The sequence below is a fragment of the Poecilia mexicana genome, unplaced genomic scaffold (genome assembly GCF_051168715.1).
Source record: "Poecilia mexicana isolate PSO_F unplaced genomic scaffold, ASM5116871v1 scaffold_7, whole genome shotgun sequence".
Classification (NCBI taxonomy): domain Eukaryota; kingdom Metazoa; phylum Chordata; class Actinopteri; order Cyprinodontiformes; family Poeciliidae; genus Poecilia; species Poecilia mexicana.
This window is the reverse complement of record NW_028263376.1, coordinates 14,198,547-14,225,341: the sequence shown is the minus strand read 5'-3', so window position 1 is coordinate 14,225,341 and position 26,795 is coordinate 14,198,547. Positions and strand designations below refer to the sequence as shown.

The following is a 26,795-nucleotide window of genomic DNA, read 5'->3' as shown; positions in this document are numbered from 1 at the left end:
TGAATCATAAAAAAATATTTTATTTGATCCACAGCAAAACTTGTTCAAGTCTTTTAAACAGAGAAAAAGCAGAAAGTATTGAAATTTCACTAACTACCAGTGTATTGCATATGAAAAATAAACAATATGAAATACATATGCATACATACTGTTGTTTAATTAAATACCCATTGAATGGAAATAAGTTCATAAAAACAGTGACAGCGATTAGATCATCTTTCAAACATCTTTTGTTTGAAAGGAGATCATTCAGTAAAGGAACATTATTTAGTGAGGAGCCACATATTAAATAATTTAGCTTATCTATGATAGGAAACTTTCTTGTAAGTGTCATTTGGTCATTTTCTCAAAGACATGAGACTAAATGTTCTTCATCTGTACTCTGAGCTCTGATTTTTTTCAGAGAGTTTAGTTCAGGAACAAACTGCAGATATTTCCTCAGCAGATGATTTATTCTGTCTGTTCTCTTTTATGATTTCCTGTCTCTGGGTTGATCAGCTTTTATTCTGTCTGACCTTCATTTTCTCCTGTGTTTTCTGTGTTTATGCTACTGTCTTGAATGTTTTATTTAGTTTATGCTTTATTCTTCTTCCAAAGTGTAAAGGGAAATACTTATCAAATATTTGTCTTACATTTCCCCCTATTGTTTTGTATTTTAACTCATTTATACCTAAGGCTGACATATTTTGTGTGTATTTTAGTTATTATCAGTGTGCAGTGTTTTATGTTTCACTCCACACTAATTCAACACAACCCATCAGAACAACCACAGCGGCTGATCTGACTATAGCAGGAAGTCCGAAACAAAGATAACAAAAAGTAATAGCTTATCTTACAAATGTAATCATTAGCATCATATTAATTATCAGCTAGCAAATAATTAACTTGACAAATACGTTGAAGTACTTCTGTTGGAGCCTATAAAGTCTATTCTCTCAGTGTAGGGACTTTAGAACTGGGTGATGTTCTCTAGCTTCTTGGTTTAAGTCAGAACGCCAGCAGCAGTGGTTCTGGATCTGATTGATTTGTTAGGTAGACCTGTAAAGACACTTTTGCAGTAATCAATGTGACTCAAGATAAACACATGGATGAGTTTCTCTAGATCTTGTTGAGATTTTAGTTCTTTAATCCTGGGAATGTTCTTCAGGTTATAGAAGACAGACTTTGTAACTGTCTTTATGTGACTCTGAAGGTCCATCTCTACATCCAGATTTCAGGCCTGATCTCTCGTTTTCAGCTGTGATGAATGAGTATCGAATGTTCCAATAACCTTCATAATGGACTGATTTTGGTTACGTCTCTGTTGTTGAGTCCATATCAGCAAAGCTCTGGTTCTAAAGTAATGGTGGAATAAATAGCAGGTGACCCGTTGCCATGGCTACCAGAGCTCATATCTAACTGAGGTTCTGAGTAGGTGATGTTATCTGAAACACCAAGATGGCCGCCGTTGGATCCGGTGTCATCGTTCAACATCTGCACTTCAGAGTACTCTGCTTCTTCTTTAGCCTGGAAGAAAACAAGGAGAAAAGTTTTATTTTGTTAATTTATACATTAAAATGTTTCTGCAAGCCGAATTTAGAATAGCTGAATAAGGAGATTCAACAAAGCTGGATACTTTTGCACATCATACGATTTTTTATTTATAAAAAACGTTTTGAATCAAGTATAATTTTGTTTCTACTTCACAAGTTTTTACCACTTTGTGTTGGTCTTTAACATAAAACTTCAATTGTAGTTTAAACTGCTCTGTTTTCTACAAGTTTGCATGGATATCACAACTTCAAGAAGTTAAAGTGAAACCCAGATTAAACAATATTTATTAGAAACACATCAATTCATCAGATTATTTAAAATGCTTTTAGAGGATATTAAAGATTAAATCTTTATCAAATAAAACTATCACAAATATATTGTGCTTCTGACACAAGAGAGTAAAACCAAATTTCTATGACATATAAGAAACTAAATTGCAAATCTTTTTTATTCACTTGCAAATGCATCCAATCATAATTATACTGTCGGACATAGGAATGGCTTCCCATATTCTGTAAGTCAGTAAATGCAAAGAGGAAAAGCCTGATAATCAAAAAAGTTTATCATTTTATGAATAAATCTAATGAAAGTTACCTTGTTTACAGGATTTTGAGCAAAATATTAAATGTTTTACCATGAAACATAAAACGAAACACTCAGAGCTCAGACGTCCCCCGCTCTGCAATAGTGAAACTATACTTTGCACTTTTAGCTCAAACTGAATGACAAAAATTAAGAAAACAACATTATTATTACTGTCCTTCCACTTACTTGGCACTGCGGTTCGCTGGCCAGGCTGTATATTACGTTGCTTTCAGCTGCGTTTGGTTTGTTGGGTTGGACAGAAACGTAAACTGAAGATATTTCCCCAGCAGGCGGTTTGTTCTCTCTGCCATCCTCTCTGATCTCCTCATAAACGGTGTTGATCTGCAGAACCAAGAGTTTAAATTGGATGAAGCAGCAGGTTTTACAAACTGACTGCTGTAGGATCAGAAAGACGCTGCAGATGTTTTTACTCTGACTTACCGTTAAGTCAGGGGGATTTGTGTCTACTGGACGACCTGAAAAACAAAACGAGGAAATATCTGATTTAAAACAATATTACAAAACTGTTAGTTAAAAGAAATTCTCTTTTTGATTTAGATCTGAAGAAATATTCTTGTGTTAGAATGGTAGAATGGTCCTTTCTACCATTCTAACACAAGAATATTTCTTTGAGCTAACGTCTGCGACTTCCTGCAACTTTTGAATGCATCTCTGCTCCAACATATTCAAGGAGGCTGAATTACCTCCTTACATGTCAACAAGTTCTGCAGAGGCCTGGCAGATTAATGTTTTCACACCACAGAGTCAAAATGATGAAGTTACAGATATGTGTAACTTTGGTCTGCTTCAAGTTTGTGCAATATCCTCTGAAACTTTATGTGAGCAGAACTATGCATAAAAAGCTTTGCCTTCATGTAACACTGTACAACATAGCAATTTTTTCAAGATCATTTTTTATACTTATTGACTTCATGCAGATTTTACAATCTAAGGGTGCGTTCACACTGCAGCCTGAAGTGACCCAATTCCAATTTTTTGGCAATTCCGATTTTTTTTGCCAGGGCCGTTCACACTGCCTCTAAATGCGACCTGCATGTGTTCTGCAGTGTAAACGGGCAAACGACCTGAAAGTGTCCCGCATGGGCAGTAGAGGGCGCAATAGCTTCAGCGTTCTCAGTGTTCTGCCAACTGCCATAAAAAGAAGAAGTGCTCAGTTTTTGCGGAAGTAAACATGGAGACTAACGGTGGAGCTTAGCTTACATATTTTAAGTTGTTGTCCGGCCAGAGCAGCATATTAACAACTTAATCCTCATATAATCCGTCATGGTTATTGTTTTTCTTCCCACTTGCGCGTATCAGGATGCAGAATAGTGAGATTTGTTGAGAAACAGTGACGTTCAGTTCGGATCCGACCTTATTCATCACATTCATGGCTGTAGATCAGCTGCAGTGAAATGATAAAATGCAACATCTCCTCATAGCACCACAGATCTGATGGTTCCTGTATCTGCATCCTTTAGTGAAAACGTCTTGGAGGTCAGGCAGTGAAGTTCTGGTGATATTCTCTGATCATCTTCCTACAGATTTTCCCAACAGAGAATCTGGTGGCAGTTTTAAATAGTTGTACAGGAAAACAGATCAGGAGTAGTCTGCATTTTATTATAAATAAGGTTTAATACAAGCGTTGTTTGCTATATTCAGGTATACAGGTTTTTGAAACGGACTAGTTGTACTAAGTTATAAAACTGATCCAATTTACATGTTTGTAAGTTTTACTGCTTTCAGAAAACAGTCCAATGTGTCACTGCACCGTGGCAAAAGAAATAACTGTAAATTCACATATGAGGTTCTGTTGAATTAGAGGATAGCAAACAAAACAGAATAAACATGTTCCAATAGGAAATATATATTTTAAAAAATCCTAATACAGCAATACAGACCCACTTTGAGTTTAAAATAGGTAAATATAAAAATAATTGGTTCTTAAGATTTCTATCTTTATTTGTCTGTGTAAATGTTGACATTTTTATGTCAACATTATGCCTAAAACCATCTCAGTTCTGCTGAGTGGCTACTGCAGCTGAATTTTCCTTTTGGTCATAATGGAAGAACGTTGTGCCTTAAAACAGCAACAATGAACCAAGTCGGCAGCAGTATTTCTCTCCTCCTGACCACAGCGCTGCTCAACATTGGCCACGCCCCTCGGTGCCTCTAAGCTCCGCCCACTTTGGTGGAAATTCTCTGAATTAGTCTGGGGGCGGGGCTTCCACAGGGCAGTTAGTTACATTTTAAAGACATGACAGTTCATTTAACTACAGTCTGCAAAATAATCCTGCTGTCTTATAAAATGTAGTTATTGGCTAAACTGCAAATGTATATTAGGAAATATGAACTGTTGTTCTAGCTGAAAACAATTGAAAATAAGTTTATCATAAAAACAGTTACAGCACTGCGATTAGGTCATCTTTCAAACATCTTCTGTAACATTCAGTGGAGGAACATATTTTAGCAAAGTTTTAGACAACTGTAGAAAACTTTCCTTGTAAAAACATGAGACTAAATGTTCTTCATCTTTACTTTGAGTCCTGATGGTTTCAGAGTTTAGTTCAACATTAATCTGAAATTTCCTCAGCAGATGAATTGTTCTGTCTGTCCTCTTTGGTTTCCTCCCTTTCTGGATTGATCTGCAGGAAGAAAAAGAAGAAGAGGAGGAGTTTCAAAGAGCCAGTTTCATAAAACTCTAATGAAATTCAGGTGTTTTATAAATATTCAGAATCACCTGAGAGACGTCATCATTCTCAGCTTCCACAGCAGAATCTGAAAAACATTAAAATCAGAGAGATGAAACTTCTGATTTAAAGAGATCAGGAGACTTTCTAGGAACTAGAAGCAAACTTGTCTTGTATTCTCTCTATCCTTCTTTCCTTTTAAACCTTTCCCTCCACATTTATGTCCATAATGCAGTAATGATCCAGTTGCAAATCCGTATTAATTCAGAAATCAATTCTTCGTGCTGCATGGCCCAAGAGGGCATGTTAAAAACTAAACGGTCTGAGCCGAACCAAGCTCTGCTGATTGATGCTACGGAGCATGATGGGTAGACTTTGCTCTGATGCAACAAACAGAAACATTTTCCGGAAATGCTGCAGCTAAAACATTAAACTAAATTAAATCTTTATGTTCAACTTTAACACAATTAAAAAATTATGTCAAAATTTGTTTAACATGTCAGCAATTTTTTTTACAAATATCTGGTTTTAAACCATTAATTTGATTCAAATGTTTCTATTAAGGAATTTTCATAGAATATTTATTAAGCCAAGACATTTTGGACAATTTTATGCTTTAAAATGATCTTTCTGCCAGGTTTTCAGTATAATATGTGGAGGAATTTAATTTCATAGATGTACATAGAAGCTAATTCTGATTAATGCCCCATGTCACTCCCCATAGATGCCCCTTCCTACTATGACTACACACCAGTGCAGAGAACAAAGTCTATTAAGATATAAATGAGGAAGTTTGGTCTCAAAGACCCTGATTGGCCTGAGCCTGAACACATTTTAAATGAATTAGAGTAAAATCTGGCAGTCAGGCTCTCTTCCAACATCAGTGTCTGACCTCATAAATGCTGTTCTGGAATAGGAATCTTATCAGAAGAGTTGAAGTTGTTATGGTAGCAAGTGGTGGACCAACATCCTTTTTAAACTTTATGAATTTATAATGGGATGTTGCTCAAATTCCTATGAAGGATAGAATTGATATTTACGCATTAGAGTTGATATTGACAGGCGTTCAGACAAATCCGCTCTGAGCAAATAACATTTACATAAACTAAGAGAAACACTAGGTTTTTTGAGAAAGACCTGGTGTACGCACCAGTATCCACTGAGATATTGGTGCATACTGGGTAACTTTTTGTATTTATCAGTCATTTAGTTCTTTTTTTAAAGTTTATTTATTCATTTTACAGTAATTCAGCTTAAAAAACTCCGACAGAGTTCAGCTATAAAGACAGAAACTGTATAATATAGATTAGAGCAGAGGTTCCCAAACTGTGGGGCTCGCCCCCTACAGGGGGCGCCGTGGCATTGCATGGGGGGCACAAAAGCTGTCTGGATGGAAAAAAAAAAAGACATGAACGCTGTATGCGCTGGGTTTTTACATAAGAATGGCCAACTCTCTGTTATTCCTCTGTCAATTTGATACAGTATTGGCTTCCAAACTTCCCATATCTGTGTCCTCTGTCACTTTTATCAGCAGTTAAAACTGTTTAATCTGTTGTTAACATGTAGTAACCTGTTTTTCCGAACCGCCTTTAAACGCAACATGAGCGCTACGACACTAGCGCTGGGTTTATACCTGTGCAGCAGTGAAGGAGACCTGCTGCTGTGCAAATATGCAGGTTTGTGTTAGAATCACGGCAGCAAACCAGCAAAACGCAAAGAACTTTTCACAGTTTTTCCCCCAAACTAACCGACTGAGTTCAGTAAATAAAGCTGTTGGATGCAGGTAATGTTAGCTAAAAGATGACTAGATAATATCAATACAGCACCTTAAGCTTAACAAGTAGCCTATAGGCTACCGATGTTGTTGTCTATGTTCAGCTACGTACATTCATTTTGCTCCCAAAAAAGTCAACCCGGCTTTTGCCTGTTCCTGTTTTGGTAAATTATCTGTTTGTTCATTGTTATTTTTTCATTATTTTTTGTTTCCTGTATATAATTAAACAATTTACCAAAATAAAGTGAACTGAATGATTGATTGAATTGAATAAATTATCTGCATAAATAAATAAATAAAATTTTAGGAAAGTAAATGAACTTGATTGTTTAAAGTTGGTTTGGTTTCAGAGTTTGATAGTTATTTTTCTATAAGAAATTTAAAAACAGCAGTGTGTGTTATAACTCACCGTTTTGTTCATGGGAGTGTTTCCTCTGGTAGAAAATCAACAGAGCCGTCGCTAACAAAGCTAACATGATGGCCAGACTCACACCCACATAAAGCATCGTATCAGTTCCACCTGTTTTAATACAAATTAACATATTTGGCCCAGAACCACATTAAACCCAGTTAGATTATTCCAGAATTATTGTAATAAATTGATATCAACTATTCTGTTCCCTTAAAATTTTAATTTTTTGGCCCTCTAACTCTTTTGTCAACATTATTGATTTACAACAACTTAATAAAATCATAAACACACTATAACAAACCAACATCATGAAAACATGAGCAAATACTTTACCTTTGGGTTTGACTGTTGTTCTGGTCTGTTTCACGGTTTTAGGTATGATGGAAGTCAAATTTTGTATTAGAGTTGCTGCTGTTGTTTTTACAGACGCTGACGACAGAAATATTGATGTAAAATTTCCCAGAGTCAAGTTTGAGTCTGAAGTGTTTGAAGCTGTGAGAAATTAAACATTCATGATACCAATGAAGATGTTTGTCTCAGTTTGAACATATTGGATGATTTAATCAGTTAAAAACATCTGAACTCTGAGTTAAACCCAGTTTTATGTTATTTGAATCAGAAGAAACTGTCAGTGAGCAGAGTTTACTTTCAGAGACACGAAGGAACATTTCCAGGAGAGAAACTCACCTCCAGTCACAACCAGGTCAAAATCAGCATACTGTAACGGTACACCAGGCTTCTCCAAAAGACATCGGTACCGTCCTGAGTCTGACATTTTCAGGTCTCTGATGCTCACATTCATAATAGCAGTACCATCAGGAAAGCTTTGATAGTCAATGCCGTATCTGCCTCTGTGAGCTCTGTCTTCTGTTGTGCTAATCAAAATATTTATTGTACAGTTTTCCTTACAAAAGAACTTTCTTCTTCCTGCTAACAAAGCTTTACATCCAAGTCTGAAGTTTCCTCCTTCTTTTCCTCTAGCGGTTGTCAGAGCGTCTCCACCCTTCAGAGCTGCTGAGAAGATAAACGATCAGTAATTACTGTGATATTCAGCAGCTTAAAGGCAAAATATATTTTATAAATTTAACTGAAGATGTCAGAACAAATTAACATTGAGTACATCCATCCATTTTCTGTACACCCTTGTCCCTTAATGGGGTCGGGAGGGTTGCTGGTGCTTATCTCCAGCTAGCGTTCCGGGCGAGAGGCGGGGTTCACCCTGGACAGGTCGCCAGTCTGTCACAGGGACATTGATTCCCACATTTCTAATTTTAATACATTCCCAAACTCTTTATTTTGCTCAACAACCTGGTTTCTTTGTTCCACCATGTACTTAAATCACTAACTGAGAAGCAAATCAAAGCTTGTCTAAAAGCTAAAACATTAACATCATTGATTTATTTATTTTTATTTATTTTTTGCTGTTTTTTGTTTCAAGTTCTACCAATCAACAAAGTCTGAAGTTTATACAACTGTACATTTATTTAAACTAATTTTTTAGCATTACAACAATTTTCTGATGGTTAGTTTTCTGGTTTAGTGCTGAAATTATCTGATCAGACAGAAAAGAACTTAATTAGTGCAATTAGCAAAAAAATTGTGATTTGACAAGCTTTGGATGATTTAGTTGGCCTCACAATGAACTTTTTATATTTAAAACGGATCATCAACATGTTTTACTACAGAACCAACAGAATGAAACAGATGAAACTAGTTAAACACACGGCTTAAAATCTTTTAACAAAGTTGGAATTCTCTCTGATAAAATGTGAGGAACTGAAAGGATGAAGGACTGAGAGCACAGAAGATGATAGAAATAAATGTAAATGTACTCACTGAGGAAGATGAGGCAGATCAAAGTGAGACAGACCTTCATCCTGAGCTGCTGATGGTTTCAGTTTCTCTTCCTGCTTCACTGAAACCAGGAACTACTCTGTAGGATGAAATTCTTTTTCCGAACACCAGAGGGCGCTACTACTTTTATTGCAGAGTTATAGTTTCAAGTAGATTATTCCTCATCAGATGAAAGTGTTTGTTTTCCTTCTAGCAATCTGTTGTTTTAATTAACAGATTTAATGTAGCAGAGAGAAAAGCTTGTGTGTGTCTTTGTGTGAGTTTTGATCAAAATGATTGTAGTGATGGTTGTAGGTGTTTATGAGATTTTTGGTCAATGCGTTTGTTTGGAGCCACCTAGTGGTGTGATGAGTGACTGCATGCAACTGGTCCGTCAGGCACTCTCGCGGCTTCCCCCACCTACCTCCACCAGCTGAGGAGCGCTGCTGGAGGTAGGTGGGGGAGAGGCAGGTATTCACTTCTTTTTTTACTTAGGTCATATTTTCTAGTTCAACAAATAACAAAGTACTGTAAGAATATTTAACATTTACAAATATAATTTGTAAAGTTTTCTCGTGGTTGGTCTGGAAAAATGTGACCCTATGAGTGGGAGCCGGGGCGGTGGCTGACCACACGGTCACGGCGCTAAATGTGTCTTTATTTTTTAGCCTGTGGGACCACTGGCTGCAGTCTGTCACATTGTGAGGAGTCACATGGAAATTTGTTAACTGTTATTATTTTAAATTATACGATCAAATCTAAATAATAATAATAATAATAATAATAATAATAATAATAATAATAATAATAATAATAATAATAATAATAATAATAATAACAGATTTCCAAAAACAAAACAAAACATTCGTATTCAATGAATCAATCAAAAATAACACTAACAGCAAAAACAGTAAAATAACAGACAGCTGTTACACCAGTTAACAGTCAAAACAGTCATTTTTCTACATATATATATCAACAAATTCACAGTTTGAATCCACCTAGCACAACAAAGAACGAAAAACTCCTCACAATGTGACTGTCTGCACCCAGTGGACCGACATGCTGAAAAATAAAAGACACATTTAGCGCGTGACCGAGTGGTCAGCCACCGGCCCAGCTCCCACTCATAGGGTCACATTTTTCCAGCCCAACCACGAGAAAACTTTACAAATTATATTTGATAATGGTAAATATTCTAACAGTACTTCGTTAATTGTTGAACTAGAAAAATATGACCCTAAGTAAAAAAGGAGTCTCGCATCTCGCACCTACCTCCAGCAGCGCTCCTCAGAATTCTGGTGGGGGAAGCCGCGAGAGTAACTGACGGACCCGTTGCATGCAGTCACTCATCACACCACTAGGTGGCTCCAAACGCAGTGACCAAAAATCTTATAAACACCTACAACCATCACTACAATCATTTTGATCAAAACTCACACAAAGACACACACAAGCTTTTTTCTCTGTTACATTAAGGTGATTTAGGCAATAGTGAAGTTTTGGTGATGCTCTCTGATCGTCCTGGAAACAGATTTTAAACTGCAAACAGAGTGTCTGGAGGCAGTTTAAACAGTTGTACAGAAAAATAGATGAGGAGTTGTCTTATCTTATTATAAGTAAGGCTTTGGGTACAAGATTTCAGTTTTCATGTTTGTAGTTTTCACTGTTAAGACAATCAAACTTTTTCTTTATTGTATTTTATGTTTTTGTCTGATTTAAGGTCCAATGTATTGCTACAGTATGTCAAAATGAAAAAAAAGACTAAATTCAGACATGTGAAGTTGTGTTAAAGTAAATAAGACCAAGAAACAATACAAACATTCTAACATACAATAATTCTAAAACATAAATATAATTGGGAATTGAAAACTGGCCCCCAGGCCTTGGAATGCTCTCCATGTAGCATTACTAGAAAAATACTAGTTTTTTTCTAGTTGAAACAGAACATTATGGTGTTCTGTTTCAACCGATGCATTCAAAAAAATTCTCAAGACATGCTTTTTTAGACAGGACTATGGCTAACTTTTTGGTTTCTTGTTTTTAGTTTCTCTTTGTTTTATTATGTTTACTCTCATTGTAAACATTTTGCGACTTCTCGTGTCTGTGAAAGGTGACATATAAAGTTTACTTACTTACTTACAAATATAAAGTAACATAAAGACTGTGAGGACATTACATGTAACACCCAAGAAACTTTTGTTTCTATTTTTACTGTTTAAATCAGTTCTTAGGGGTTCTAACGGTCCGTTTCTGTGCATATTTTAACATTATCCTGTAAATTTGTTTTTGCCTAAAACCGTCTCAGTGCTGCCCTCTTTGGTTGAACAGTGGTTACTGCAGTTGAATTTTCCTACTGCTCACAAAGGTACACAGATGAAACCTCTCGGCTCATCACCTCTTTTAGCCATGCCCCTCAGTGTATCGTTAAGTAGCTAAAAATTAAGGACGTGAAAATTTGTTTAGCCAAAGTCTGAAAAAATATTCCAGCTGAATCATAAAAAAATATTTTATTTGATCCACAACAAAACTTGTTCAAGTCTTTTAAACAGAGAAAAAGCAGAAAGTAGTGAAATTTCACTAACTACCAGTGTATTGCATATAAAAATAAACAATATAAAATACATATGCATACATACTGTTGTTTAATTAAATACCCATTGAATGAAAATAAGTTCATAAAAACAGTGACAGCGATTAGATCATCTTTCAAACATCTTTTGTTTGAAAGGAGATCATTCAGTAAAGGAACATTATTTAGTGAGGAGCCACATATTAAATAATTTAGCTTAGTTTAGTTCAGGAACAAACTGCAGATATTTCCTCAGCAGATTATTTATTCTGTCTGTTCTCTTTTATGATTTCCTGTCTCTGGGTTGATCAGCTTTTATTCTGTCTGACCTTCATTTTCTCCTGTGTTTTCTGTGTTTATGCTACTGTCTTGAATGTTTTATTTAGTTTATTTTTTATTCTTATTCCAAAGTGTAAAGGGAAATATTTATCAAATATTTGTCTTACATTTCCCCCTATTGTTTTGTATTTTAACTCATTTATACCTAAGCCTGACATATTTTGTGTGTTTTTTAGTTATTATCAGTTAATTTTGACAACATTGAGGAGCCATGCAGCTGTTTGGCAGAGCTGCAGCTGCAGCATCATATGAGCTGAATTTGCTGCAGTGTTTTATGTTTCACTTCACACTAATTCAACACAACCCATCAGAACAACCACAGCAGCTGACCTGACTATAGCAGGAAGTCTGAAACAAAGATAATAACAAAAAGCTTATCTTACAACGGTAATCATTAGCATGATTTTCAATATCAGCTAGCAAATAATTAACTTGACAAATATGTTGAAGTACTTCTGTTGGAGCCTATAAAGTCTATTCTCTCAGTGTAGGGACTTTAGAACTGGGTGATGTTCTCTAGCTTCTTGGTTTAAGTCAGAACGCCAGCAGCAGTGGTTCTGGATCTGATTGATTTGTTAGGTAGACCTGTAAAGACACTTTTGCAGTAATCAATGTGACTCAAGATAAACACATGGATGAGTTTCTCTAGATCTTGTTGAGATTTTAGTTCTTTAATCCTGGGAATGTTCTTCAGGTTATAGAAGACAGACTTTGTAACTGTCTTTATGTGACTCTGAAGGTTCGGTCCATCTCTACATCCAGATTTCAGGCCTGATCTCTTGTTTCTAGTTGTGATAAATGAGTAGCGAATGTTCCAATAACCTTCATAATGGACTGATTTTGGTTACGTCTCTGTTGTTGAGTCCATATCAGCAAAGCTCTGGTTCTAAAGTAATGGTGGAATAAAGAGCAGGTGACCCGTTGCCATGGCTACCAGAGCTCATATCTAACTGAGGTTCTGAGTACATGACGTTATCTGAAACACCAAGATGGCCGCCATTGGATCCGGTGTCATCGTTCAACATCTGCACTTCAGAGTACTCTGCTTCTTCTTTAGCCTGGAAGAAAACAAGGAGAAAAGTTTTATTTTGTTAATTTATACTTTAAAATGTTTCTGCAAGCCGAATTTAGAATAGCTGAATAAGGAGATTCAACAAAGCTGGATACTTTTGCACATCATACGATTTTTCATTTATAAAAAACGTTTTGAATCAAGTATAATTTTGTTTCTACTTCACAAGTTTTTACCACTTTGTGTTGGTCTTTAACATAAAACTTCAATTGTAGTTTAAACTGCTCTGTTTTCTACAAGTTTGCATGGATATCACAACTTCAAGAAGTTAAAGTGAAACCCAGATTAAACAATAATTATTAGAAACACATCAATTCATCAGATTATTTAAAATGCTTTTAGAGGATATTAAAAATTAAATCTTTATCAAATAAAATTATCACAAATATATTGTGCTTCTGCCACAAGAGAGTAAAACCAAATTTTTATGACATATAAGAAACTAAATTGCAAATCTTTTTTATTCACTTGCAAATGCATCCAATCATAATTATACTGTAGGACATAGGAATGGCTTCCCATATTCTATAAGTCAGTAAATGCAAAAGAGGAAAAGCCTGATAATCAAAAAAGTTTATCATTTTATGAATAAATCTAATGAAAGTTACCTTGTTTACAGGATTTTGAGCAAAATATTAAATGTTTTACCATGAAACATAAAACGAAACACTCAGAGCTCAGACGTCCCCCGCTCTGCGATAGTGAAACTATACTTTGCACTTTTAGCTCAAACTGAATGACAAAAATTAAGAAAACAACATTATTATTACTGTCTTTCCACTTACTTGGCACTGCGGTTCGCTGGCCAGGCTGTATATTACGTTGCTTTCAGCTGCGTTTGGTTTGTTGGGTTGGACAGAAACGTAAACTGAAGATATTTCCCCAGCAGGAGGTTTGTTCTCTCTGCCATCCTCTCTGATCTCCTCATAAACGGTGTTGATCTGCAGAACCAAGAGTTTAAATTGGATGAAGCAGCAGGTTTACAAACTGACTGCTGTAGGATCAGAACGACGCTGCAGATGTTTTTACTCTGACTTACCGTTAAGTCAGGAGGATTTGTGTCTACTGGACGACCTGAAAAACAAAACAAGGAAATATCTGATTTAAAACAATATTACAAAACTGTTAGTTAGCAGAGATTCCCTTTTTGATTTAGATCTGAACTTTGACTGGACCATTCTAACACAAGAATATTTCTTTGAGCTAACGTCTGCGACTTCCTGCAACTTTTGAATGCATCTCTGCTCCAACATATTCAAGGAGGCTGAATTATCTCCTTATATGTCAACAAGTTCTGCAGAGGCCTGGCAGATTCATGTTTTCACACCACAGAGTCAAAATGATGAAGTTACAGATATGTGTAACTTTGGTCTGCTTCAAGTTTGCGCAATTTCCCTTTTTTACCCCTGAAGTTTTGTGTCAACACAGCTATGCATAAAAAGCTTTGCCTTCATGTAACACTGTACAACGAAGCAAATATTCTCAAGATCACTTTTTATGCTTATTGATTTCATATAGATTTTATAATCTATGAGCGTGTAAAACACAAAGGAACTTTGGTAAAATCACCATAAATGGAGGCATAGTTACATTCTGTTGGTAAATTACATTTTGTAAATAATAAATGAACCAGGATGTGAGTTTATTTTCAGGTGTGACAGTGTGAGATGGAAACACCAGTGTGTGTTTTATAACTCACCTTTCTGTTGATGGAAGCGTTTCCTCCAGCAGTAAATCAGCAGAGCCGTCGCTAACAAGATGATCAGGACCAGACTCAGACCCACATAAAGCAGCTGATCTGTTTGACCTGTTTTAATACAAATTTATATTTTTGGTTCTTTTTGTTCTGTTTCTGAGCCACAAACATTAAACCCACTTAGAGTAATCTAGAACCATCGCAGTTTCATGTTGACGTCTGAAATTCTGCAACATTAAAATTTAAATGTTGTCACACTCTAAATGTTTTGTCAACATTGTTGATTTACAGCATTTTAAGAAAATCATAAAATGTCAACTGTCAATAACCAACATCATAAAAAACATCAGCAGATGATGTTGTGGTTTGTTGGGTGGTTGAAGATGAGGAGTAAGAAGAAAATGAAGTTGTAGCTGTGAGAAATTAAACCTTCATGATACCAGTGAAGATGTTTGTCTGTGTGAGTCTCAGTTTGAACATGTTGGATGATTTAATCAGTTAAAAACATCTGAACTCAGATTTAAACCCAGTTTGATGTTATTTGGATCAGAAGAAGCTGTCAGTGAGCAGAGTTTACTGTCAGAGACATGAAGGAACATTTTCAGGAGAGAAACTCACCTTCAGTCACATCCAGATGAAATTCATGATATCGAGATCGGTTTTTACCCAAACCAAATCGGTACCGTCCTGAATCAGATCGTTTCAGGTCTGAGATGCTCACATACACAGCATATGAAGTATAACCTGATTCATAGAAAGTGCTGTATCTGCCGTTATCAGCTCTGTTTTCTGTTGTGTTAATCAGAATATTTTCTCCTTCACAGTTTTCCTTACAGAAGATTATCGGGTTTCCAGTGAAATTAAATTTACATTCAACTGTGATGTTTTCTCCTCCCATTCTTGTATGAGTTTCTGCAGCTTCTCCATCCTGCAGAACTGCTGAGAAGATAAACAATAATTACTATGACATTCAGCAGCTGGAAGAGAAAATATATTTTATAAATTTAACTGGAGATATGAGAGTAAATTAACATTGACTCCAACATTTTAAACTAATTCTAATAAATTCCCCAAACTTTTATGTTGCACATCAACCTTCTGGTTTCTTTGTTCCACCTGGTTAAATATTCAACGGAGAAGCAACTCAAAGCTTGTTTAAAAAACTTAAAAAGTTAACACCATTCAGTTTTTATTTTTGTTTTTATATTTTTGGAACACAGCTTTTTCCTGTAGATTTTATGACTGTGGCTGTGATGAAGTTTCAGTATTGCATCACTTTGTCGTTTCCGTTTCAACTTCTTTAAATCTATGACAAAAATATATTTTTCTAGTTCTCTAAAGCAACAAACTCTGAGCTCTGAAAGACAAACCTGAACAATTTGTTTATTTAAATCTGCATTTAGCAACTTCTTGGTGGTTAGTTTTCTGTTTCTGTGCTGAAATATTTTGATTCCGCGTCCAGAAAGGAAACTGTGCATTCCAGGAACATAGATAATTGCTAATTTGCAAATATACAAGTGATTTGAAAAGCTTAAAATAATTCAGTTAACTTTGGAATTAAGCCATTTATACATAAACAGATCAACATCTTTAACCACAGAAACCAACAGGATGCAGCTGAGAAAACTACAGAGAAGCAGCCGAAGTTAAAATTCTCTCTGATAAACTGTGAGGACCTGGAAGGATGAAGGACTGAGAGCAGAGGAACTGATAGAAATAAAATAGTTATGTACTCACTGAGGAAGAAGAGGCAGATCAAAGTGAGACAGACCTTCATCCTGAGCTGCTGATGGTTTCTAACTCTGCTTCTCTTCCTCTTTCACCGATAAACCAGGAACTTCTCTACAGGAAGCAGTTCCTCCTATGAAAACCAGAGGGCGCTACTACTTTTACTGCAGAGTTAAAGTTTCTGTAGATTATTCCTCATCAGATCAAAGAATATTCTGGATTAAAACTCAAAACGTTTTATTTCACAAATTCTGCAGCCCAGATTTGTTCTTTAAATAGAAACTGATGCTGAAATTAGAAGCTGAGAAGTTAAAAAACTGCAGCTTCAACACAGAAAACATCAAACATTCATAACTGGTTAACCATAGAAACATCACAGCACTGATTACAGATGAGGAAGCACATCTAGTTTATGTTTTAGCCGCAAGTTTCAGTTTAGCACTAATCAGAAATCATGATGCACAATTTAAACCAAAGAGTTCAACTTGTTTATGAACTTTGATGAGTTTTCTTTAACTAGCTTACTCTGCAGGAAAGTTTAGTTTCTCAGCAAAATTACAGGATATCCTGTATCCTGTAATGTTGAGAACATAAGAAAACCTAAATATTGAATTATTTTTCTTTCACATTATGAAATTATTGAGTATGGCTATTATTTTACATTTAAACATATTAAGAGATGGGCTAACTGCTCTTTTGTTTCTTGTTATCTTAGCAAATATATTTACTTAAACTATAAAAAAGGAGCTGTGATTACTTATAAAAATATTTAATAAAATCTGAAATAAGACTTCAAAAATGTAAAGATTATAAGTGGATAAAAATAATTTTCTCATCAATCTTACACAAATATGTCTGACTTTTCAGATTATATCAAAAACAGATTAACAAGAAAGTTGAAGTAAAACGATTCACATCAGTTTGTTCACATTTAAATTTACTAATCAACAACCTGAACATTGAAACATTTGGTTCATCTGGAGTAACGAAACTGAAAGTCTGCACAAATCTAAATTGAATTTAAATTATTAAATATAGCTAGAAATGATGAGAAAGAATAAAAACGAAAAGAGACATTTCTTTAATTTAATAATATTCATTCTTTGCAACACAATACCCTCCGATTTCTTTTATTTGTTAGTTCGACAATTTTATTTTCCTTTCATTAATGTAATGTATCACACCATATATTTTCTACTTAGATATTAAATAAAAGTAAAAAAAAAAGACATTTGTTTAATTTCCATCTCTTTGTGACTTTTATAGATTTATGTTCTCAATACCTGGAAGCAGAAAATTACTGGAAGCAAATTTCAGTTTCTGAACTATTTCTGTAATTATGTGACTCATTTATAGATCAGTTTGATGATTTTAGAGAGAATAAACACAGTAACGTTTTAGCAGAACCAGAGCAGAGCTACTGCTGTAAACTAATGTTGGAGTAAAGAGCAGAATCATCGCTGCGGTTTGCAGAGTTCATCTGAATCTCCGAGTAGGTGACGTTTTCTGCATGACCACAGGGGGCGCTGTTGGCTGAAGTGGTAGTCAGATTCAGGAACTGAACCTCAGAGTACTCTACTGCATCATCTTTAGCCTGGAAGGAAACAGGAACAAACATTTCAGTTTGCAACTTCATATTTAATCATTTCCCTTCATGCATAAAATAATATTTTAGTCAAATAAACCATTAGGAACACAAAATGTGTTATTAATTTAAATTAGCCTGAGTCAAGTTTAGATGTTAACTTACTACCTTATAATTAAACTACTGAAACAGATTATGGAGACAGAGAGTGACCTTGAAATACTATCCATGTTTTACACTTGTTGTTTTGTGACACAGTAATATTTTTTTTGTTTTCACAAGTTGATTTTCTAAAATTTTACTAAGATTTTACACAATAGTTTTCTGTTAAATTGTTAAAATGTTTCCTCCTTTAGTCCTTCCTGTATATTTTCCTTAGTTACCTTGGTGTTTTTGCTGTTTTCTGTTTCTTCAGAAGAACCTGGAAAACATGCACTTCAGTAAATATGAGAATAGATTTTCTAATCTAAAACATTTTTAGCATCATTTAACCTATTATGACACGGTAGAAAAATTTGTTACTTTATTGGTTTGTAACATTGTAGTTACTATATTACAAATGAATTAATAGCTTGTTTATTCAAGTTATTCTTTAAAAATAAATACAAAAAGAAGTAAATATCTCCCAAAAAAACAAAAACAAAAAACATATAGAGATAAAATCGACCCAAACTTCAGACCAGCCCACCAGGTATTGTCCCAGTTTTCCCGATTAGCCAATCTGAGCTTTGCTCATCCAGAACATTTTATATTTCACAATAAGAACAGAGCTGGAGCTGAACGATCTGTTGTGAAATGTTGTCTGAACTTTTAGCAGACTGATGTTTCCTCACCGACTCTGTCTGCATCAGGGTCAGAAAAGATGCAGCAACTTTCAGTGGTGAAAGGGAAGCATTGAGTTTATTTAATATTTGACATTTACACAAGATTATAGATACTTTGTTCTTATGCTGATCATCACATTCAGATTCTAAAATCTGTGAACTTCTGAAATAAGGAAATAAAGAAAATTTCCCAGAGGTGTAGAATCAGTTACAGCCTCTTGACTTATTCTTAAAAAAATAAAGCTTCAGATAAAAATGTTCTTTTTCACCGTGGACATTAATAAATGTGTTATAATAATTTATTATATTTATTAATATTATTCTGTTATTAATTAAAACCTTTATAAGATTTACTCTAAATATGGATAGTTTGTAATCAATAAAGGCCAGAATTATTCATACCCCTGGCAGATTTAGTTTTAAAGTAATCTTTAAATTTGACCAACATGTTTCTACAAACTATAATATTTACGTTTTGGAAGAATCTGAAGGAAGCTAAAGATTAGGGTGATGGAAAGGAGGCATTCCATCCTCAAAAACTGGAAGATCTTCACCAAAGAAAGAAAATATTGACATATCACTGGAAACTTGAAATAGTTGTTGAGAAATTATAAGAAATAATTGACTGTTGTAAGATCAGCAAAGATCTTACAAAGATCTTACAAAGATGTCCATTTTTATGTCAAAACTTCAAAAGAAACAATGAAATTTGGCTGTTTTGATAGCAATACTACCCATGTATTGTTGTTAATTTATTTGGCTGATGAGTAATGGACTTTAAATCTAAACTTGTGTGTCACTGATTTTATAGGTTATTTGTTGCCTGTAATATTTTACCTTTTTGTTGACTGAAGTTTTTCCTCTTGCAGAAAATCAGCAGAGCTGCTGCTAACAAGACGATCAGGACGACCAGAACCAGGCCCACATAAAGCAACGGATCTGCAGGGATGATTAAAGTTTATCTCAGTTTATTCTGAGTCAAAGATCCTCCAACATAAACGCTTTAGGAGTTCAATTATGTGCAAAATTATAATCATGCTGATTTTTGAACACTGTGAAATTTAGCCTTTAACAGCTTCATTGACAGACAATGATGAACTTCAACAAACCCAAATCATCTCATCAGCATCTAATAAACATGAACCTGAAGCTGCAGCTGGTTTATCAGAGAGTTTGATGGTTTCAGACGGAGAAGGAGAGAAACTCTGACTCTGTGATGCTGCTGTTGTTCTCATTGTTGTTGCTTTTGTTGCTTTTGTTGTTGTTGAGTCTGCTGGGAGAAACGTTGACCTTACAAAAGGTCTTGTAGTCCATTTTGGCTTTGAAGAATCTGAAGATGTAAGAATGAAACAAAACCAAAGAAACTGAGGTTGAATTGACAGTTTTCTCATTTGTATGATCAATTTGTGTTTTCATGAGTCACAGTTTGAACATGTTGGTCTTTTAAAGTTGGTCTGTTGAAAGCTTGGACTAAAATTTTAATAATAATAAAAGAAAAACTCACCTTCAATCACAGTAAGGTTAAAATGATTGTATAAAATTCCTTTCCATGTATCTGAGCGGCACCAGTACCGTCCTGAGTCTGACGGTTTCAGATCTGTGATGCTGACATGCAGAAAATCAGATGAAAAAATATTTCTTCCCTCATATTTGATGCTGAATCTGCCGTTCTCATCTCTGTCTTTAGTTGTGCCAATGAGAATGTTTTCTCCTTCACACGTTTCCTTACAGAAAAATCTTTTGGTTCCTGAGTAACCAAATTCACATTGAACTGTGATGCTTCCTCCTTCCTTTTCTGTGTAGGTTCCCATAGTTTCTCCATCCTGCAGAGCTGCTGAGAAAATAAACAGTCAATAGATACTGTCATTGTAGAATATGATACAGAATAAATGTTAATTTAACCTAGTTTTCACATAAATTCTCTAAATATTTTCTGGTTTCTTTCTAGCAGCTGAAAAAATCTCCAGAGAGGAAATTTGTACAGCAAAGCTTTGGATCAAAACTGAAACATTTTTCTCTATTTTATGTCTCTAAGGAATGTTTGAAGCTTTGCTGCACCCGTTGGGTTACTTCTGCTCTGATCTTCCTCTTCAGGTGTTTTAAAAATTATGAAACAAACAGCTGCTTCCTGTAGTTCTTCGACTAGATGAGTTGTAGAAAACCAACAAGTCTCCAAACTAACAGAGTGTGAACTCCATGGGAAGTAAGTTTTGCTTATCTAATTATAAATCTGAACAACTTTCATTTGGATTTTTTTTCAGTTTTTGTGTGAAAATAATCAGAGTTTTGATCCTGACCACAAAATGAACAGAAAATAACAGATAAAACTGGAGGAAAACCTAAAGTTCATTTTAAAAATGTTCAATAAAAAGTCTCCATCCTGCAGAGCTGTTGAGAAGATAAGTTATCAGAAACGAAAGTCCAGAGAATACTTACACTTAAATATCCTGAACTGGAGTATCGAGTTTATATACTTTTGATCAACATTATTAGATTATTTTTTCTAATTTTGCTCTTTCCTTTGGTTTGTTATTTTGTTTGTTTTTCCTTTTAATTGATGTAAACACTCTGAATTGCCTTGTTGCTGAAAATGTGCTGTATAAATAAAATTACCTTACATTAATTACTGTAAGATTCAGCAGTTTAAAGAGAAAATATCATTAAACATTTTAACTGGAGATGTAAGAATAAATTAACATTAATTCTGACATTCTGGTGAATTTTCTAAATATTTATGTATCTCCACACTGAAAAGTTAACATGATTTATATTCTTATCACATTTTTAAAACCCAGCTCTGTCCTGCAGATTGTGTCACTGTGTCTGTGAAAAAGTTTTAATGTTGCAGGACTTTGTGGTTTCTGCTGATCTTTGTTTTCAGTTTCCTTCAATGATCTATGAAACAACATTGAAAGACTCTTTTTCTTTTACTTATTATTCTAGGTTTTGTAGAAAACTCCAAGTTCTCCAAAGCAACAGATCGTGAGCTCAAGATAAAACTTTACATTTTGGTTATTTGCATTAAAACAAGTTCTAGATGGTTAGTTTTCTGTTTCTGTGCCAAAATAATCTGTCTTTGGGTTCCCTTTATCTTTGAAACATTCCTCCATCAAAAATAAAGGTCAATTTGCAAATAAATGAGTGATTTAACAAAGTTAGAATAATTAAATTAACTCTTGAATAAAGACATTTGTATTTAAATTCACCTACATGTTTTAAAATAGGAACCAACAAAGAAAACTAGAGAAACTGAATCGACTTTAAACCTTTCAACAATGTATAAAAACCTGTGAGGAACTGGAAGGACGAAGGACTGAGAGCAAAGAAACTGATATAGATAAAATGATGTACTCACTGAGGAAGAAGAGGCAGATCAGAGTGAGACAGACCTTCATCCTGAGCTGCTGATAGTTTCTAACTCTGCTTCTTTTCCTGCTTCACTGATAAACCAGGAACTTCAGGATGCAGTTCCTCCTCTGAACACCAGATGGCAGAATCCTCACATTTTAGAAGTCAAGTTCTGTTGGAGCTTCTGAACTGAGTTTTGACTCATTAGATGAAACATCTGAAATTTTTAACAAATTCTAAAGTCTAATTAAATATAAAAATACGAAATGTGAAGTTACACAGAAACGAATGATACAAAACAATGTAATTTAAATGGGTTTTCATATGATTTTTTTTATAAATGAAATAAAAATTTGGCAAAAAAAGAGAGAAATGTTTATCAAAGACACAAGTTGCAGCTTCTTTAATTACAGTTCAAAAATATTCCTGATGAATAACAAAAAAAAAATATTTGTTTCATTGCAAAAGTAATTCAAACTAACTTTTGTTTATGGGACAACATATTGTCACCTGAAATGTTTCTATTGATGAACTGAAAGTTAAATTCTTGCCAAAGTTTTAGTATTTTATAATACACAAACAACCCTCAGCACTTTACCGAGAGAGAAGCAGCAAGCTCAGAGCTGAAATGAAGCCTTCACTAAAACAATGACAATAAACAATAATAATAAAATATAACATAGACAGCACAGCAATGACATACTATCAATATGTGTTAAATACAAAATGAATCAAACAAATGAGACTTTAATTTTACAAATGTGATGGTTACAGCCAGTAATAGACCATTGCTCTAACATTTCCTGTAACATTTAATAACGGAACATTTTTTAGCAGGGTGGCAAAACCCGTTTCATTACTTATCTCCTCTATAACTTACACAAAACTGCCCTGTTCATGTAATTTTGGCTATTTTCTTGAGAAAACATGAGACTAAATGTTTACTGTAAGCTCTGTTTCAGAGAGTTTAGTACAGGAATAAACTGAAGGTATTTCCATGGCAGATGATTTGTTCTCTCTGTCCTCCTTTTTGATTTTGCTCCTTCTCTGTGTTGGGAGGAGAAGATTATGAGGAAAAGTTGCATCAGACACAGTTTAACACTAATCAAAGCTCACCTGAGAGATGGCAGGGTTCTCAGTTTCCACAGCAGAATCTGAAAAAAATTCTGATCAGAAGGATGAAACTTTACAGAAGTAAATCAGAAGTTTACTACCAACAGATAATGTTCATAAGTAATTTCCTGCTTCTGTAAATGTGTTGCAGAATCTCTCCTCGTCTTCAACCAGAATTTATATTTTAATTCTTTCATTTTTAGGGATCCATTAGCTCTGACTGCTCTGCTGATTGCTCCAATATGTTCAAAGAAAACAGAGATGCATTGCTTGATTATCCAACGCTAACAGTCGGAAGAAGAAGAAAATGAGGAAAAAGAAGAAAACAAGGAAGAAGAAGAAAATGAGGAAGAAGCCTTCATGGCTCAGAAGAGCTTTGAGATAAATGTAGTTGTTCATAAAAGGAGTACAACAGTTTCTGTGTTTTCTCACCTTTGCTTTTCATGGCTCTCCTCTTCCAGCAGAAAATCACCAAAGGTGTTGATAACAAGATGATCTTGGCGACCAGAGACAGAAACACATAAAGCTGGAGACCTGCAGGGGAGTTAAAGAGAGAACAGCCTGGTTTGATCAGGACAAACTGGAAAATGTTTGCATATCTGTTCACAACCTTCTGATTCTGAGATAAAATAAGGTGAATTCTCTGTTTTGCTGTGTACAATACATTAAGTATTTAAAGTTTGCATCACAGAGAGCTCAACATGAAACCAGCAACAGTGACGAGTGCATGTGATTTTTTAGAGGAAATGAAAAAGAAGTGTCATTTTGCATCGAGAACCATTCTTAAAAATAGTCAGAATGATCAGACACAACTCAACTCTTTCAGTCCTAAGTCCTTCACAGTGATTAAAACCAGATCAGCCACACTGATATTCATAAAACATTCAACATGCTGAAGTAGTTCTATGAATATAGATGAACAGAAATATTTTATTTTGAAACTATTTATTGTAACAGGTTTCAGTTTGTTAGCAGCAGCAACATTCACTTATCAGCTCATTTTTAAAAGAAATATATTGAAAAATTAGGTCACAATAAAGCTGCTATTTGTTGAAATTTGCAGATATGTTTAGCTGTAGAAACAGTTATTGTAAATTAGCAGCTATGCAGATGATAAAGTGATAATCCAGTTATAATAAAGGAGGGATTATCAGGGATTATTTTTTGTTTCAGTTACATCTGCAATGTTGTTTGTTGAATCTTCAGCATTCAACAAGGTTTTACTTTAACGTCTGAGCTTCACTGCGGCTGAAATCATTAATCAAATTAATTGTGATTAATTGATTGTTAAAATAATCATTGACTAATTTAGCAATCAATCAATGATCTGAATTTTTATCATTCTGTAAGACAAAAGAAAATATCTGGGTTTATCTGAGTCCATCAACCCTGATGTTTCCCATTGCTGAGTGTTGCTACAAGCAACAGCCAATGAGGAAGAGACCAAATAATAGAACCAATCACTATGGGGGCAGAGCTGAATCGCGCATTAACTGGTTAGAGAGATTTCTTTTAGTTACTTTGGAAACTTTGTTTATTTATCAAATCTTGAGTGTTTGAAAATTTATTTCCAACTGTTTAACCTTCAACAGCTCTAAATGTCACTTCAACAAATCAAAATCGTCTCATCAACATCTAATAAACATGAACAGATGACGTACATGAATCTGCAGCTGGTTTCTCAGAGAGTTTGAAGGTTTCAGACGGAGGAGGTGAGAAAGTCTGACTCTGAGTTGTTGTTGTGGAAGCTGATGGGAAAAAAGTTGATCTTATTAAAGATCCCAGAGTCCATTTTACTTCTAAAGTATCTGAGGATGTGAGGACTAACAGAATCACAACAACTACAGTGCAAAAACATACCAGTTTTTTTTTGTCTAGTTTAGTGCAAATATCTTATTACACTTGAATTAAGACAAAACTAACTTAAAAGTAACTTATCTACAAGATGTAGGAGTTCTTTTAATTAAATACTACCTTAATATAAATGAAAATGTATTAGTTCTATTGGCAGATTATTTCTGGCTCTCTGTTGCTCAGAGAATAAAATATTGTTGTTAGTTTATAAAACACTGAACGGCTTAGCTCCACAATACATTAAAGTTCTGCTGGATCAACCTTCCAGACCTCTCAGGTCTTCTGGTTCTGGTTCTGCTCTGCATCCGGAACCGGAATCAAACATGGACAAGCAGCATTCAGATTATATGACCCACAAATCTGGAGCAAACTTCCAGAAAACTGCAAAACAGCCGGAACACTGAGTTCCTTTAAACCAACACTAAGAACCCACCTGTTTAGAGCTGCTTTGGTCACATCATAGATGAAACATTAATAAACATTATGATGTGTAACAACGGCACTTCACAAAATGTAATGCTTCAGTTATTGACTGTATTCTATGACTTTGTATTTTTGTGCTTTTATTATATAAAACACTTTGAATTGCCATTTTTGCTAAAAATTTACCAATGGAACTACTTTTCCATCAATATTAAGGAACTATCTATTGAAAACAAACTCTTATTTCTTGTTGAAAAGATACTTGTAAGTTAGTTTTGTCTTATTTCAATTGTAATAAGACTTTTACACTAGAAAATAGAGCAGAAATACTTGGTAAGAATTGGTGTTCTTGCAGAGTAAAGTTAAAATACATATTCCTAGATTATGATTGATGCAGTTTTAACAACTTGGTGTTTTAAAGTTGATCTACTGAAAATCAGAGATGAATGTTTAAATTCAGAAAACTCACCTTTAGTCACAACGAGATCAAATTCATCGTATTGAGTTCCTTTCCATGTATCGGAGCGACACTGGTAGAGTCCTGAGTCTGACGGTTTCAGATCTGTGATGCTCACATACAGAAAATCACTAGATAATGAATCTCTTCTTTCATACGTAACGCTGATTCTGCCTCTCTGATCCGATTCTTTGGTTGTTTCAATGAGAACGTTTCCTTTGTTGCAGGTTTCCTTACAGAGGAACCTCTTCTCTCCAAAATTAGTAAATTCACACCTAACTATGATTCCGTTTCCTTCTTTTCTGGTGAAGATTCTCACAGTTTCTCCATCCCGCAGAACTGCTGAGAAGACAAGCAGTCAGTAGTTCCTGTCATTGTAGAACATGATGTAGTTGAAATAGTTATAAACTAACCTGAATGCGTTTAGAATAAACAATAATTTCAGCTTCAAACCAATTTATATAAATTCCCTAAATAACTTATGAACAAACTTCCAAATTAAACTTTGGAGAAATGAAACTTCTTTGTGTCTTTACAGAAAGTCTTGATGTTTCTGCACTTGGTCAGTTACTTCTCTGATGTTCCTCTTTGTTTGCTTTAAGATAACAAGACAGCTGTTTCCTAGCTTTTCTTTTGATAGATTACTTTTAGAAAACCTAGTTCTTCAAGAGATTTTGAGCTTCATGGGAGGTATTTTTTGTGAAAATATCCAGAATTTAGATCCTAAGCTTTACCAGGATCAGTCTATTTGGCCACAGCAAACAGCATAAAGTAACAAATGGAACTGGAGTAAAAGTCGAACATAATTATGTTTAAAACTTCCCAACGAGTTAAATAACTTCTAATAAACTGTAAGGAACTGAAAGGATGAAGGACTGAGAGCAGAGAAACTGATATAAATAAAATAATGTACTCACTGAGGAAGAAGAGGCAGATCAGAGAGAGACAGACCTTCAT

At 34.7% G+C, this 26,795-nt stretch overlaps 3 protein-coding genes across 6 annotated transcripts; all 3 read right to left on the bottom strand.

Moving 5' to 3' along the window:
- LOC106910504 (uncharacterized) lies at positions 1 to 16,361 on the bottom strand. 4 transcript variants are annotated; one of them, XM_088007116.1, is made up of 7 exons: positions 16,244 to 16,361; positions 15,125 to 15,445; positions 14,836 to 14,919; positions 14,510 to 14,617; positions 13,850 to 13,884; positions 13,596 to 13,751; positions 11,319 to 12,796 (listed from the first exon to the last, which is right to left on the bottom strand). In XM_088007116.1, the coding sequence occupies exons 1-7, from the start codon at positions 16,281 to 16,283 to the stop codon at positions 12,608 to 12,610; spliced, it is 933 nt and encodes a 310-aa protein (XP_087863242.1). In that variant the 5' UTR covers positions 16,284 to 16,361; the 3' UTR covers positions 11,319 to 12,607. The 4 variants fall into 4 exon arrangements, with proteins under 4 accessions (XP_087863240.1, XP_087863242.1, XP_087863239.1 ...); XM_088007114.1 differs by lacking the exons at positions 11,319 to 12,796; positions 13,596 to 13,751; positions 13,850 to 13,884; positions 14,836 to 14,919 and adding exons at positions 1 to 1,506; positions 2,305 to 2,460; positions 2,560 to 2,594; XM_088007113.1 differs by lacking the exon at positions 14,836 to 14,919.
- On the bottom strand, positions 4,165 to 26,795 carry LOC148158395 (uncharacterized). Its single transcript, XM_088007120.1, has 6 exons — positions 26,756 to 26,795; positions 25,851 to 26,180; positions 24,766 to 24,852; positions 23,537 to 23,638; positions 4,859 to 4,896; positions 4,165 to 4,763 (listed from the first exon to the last, which is right to left on the bottom strand). Exons 1-6 carry the CDS (start codon positions 26,793 to 26,795, stop codon positions 4,692 to 4,694), a joined length of 669 nt encoding a protein of 222 aa, XP_087863246.1. The 3' UTR covers positions 4,165 to 4,691.
- Positions 17,307 to 22,056, bottom strand: LOC106910506 (uncharacterized). Its single transcript, XM_014977148.2, has 6 exons — positions 21,999 to 22,056; positions 20,148 to 20,474; positions 19,788 to 19,973; positions 19,481 to 19,582; positions 18,203 to 18,240; positions 17,307 to 17,828 (listed from the first exon to the last, which is right to left on the bottom strand). The coding sequence occupies exons 1-6, from the start codon at positions 22,036 to 22,038 to the stop codon at positions 17,652 to 17,654; spliced, it is 870 nt and encodes a 289-aa protein (XP_014832634.2). The 5' UTR covers positions 22,039 to 22,056; the 3' UTR covers positions 17,307 to 17,651.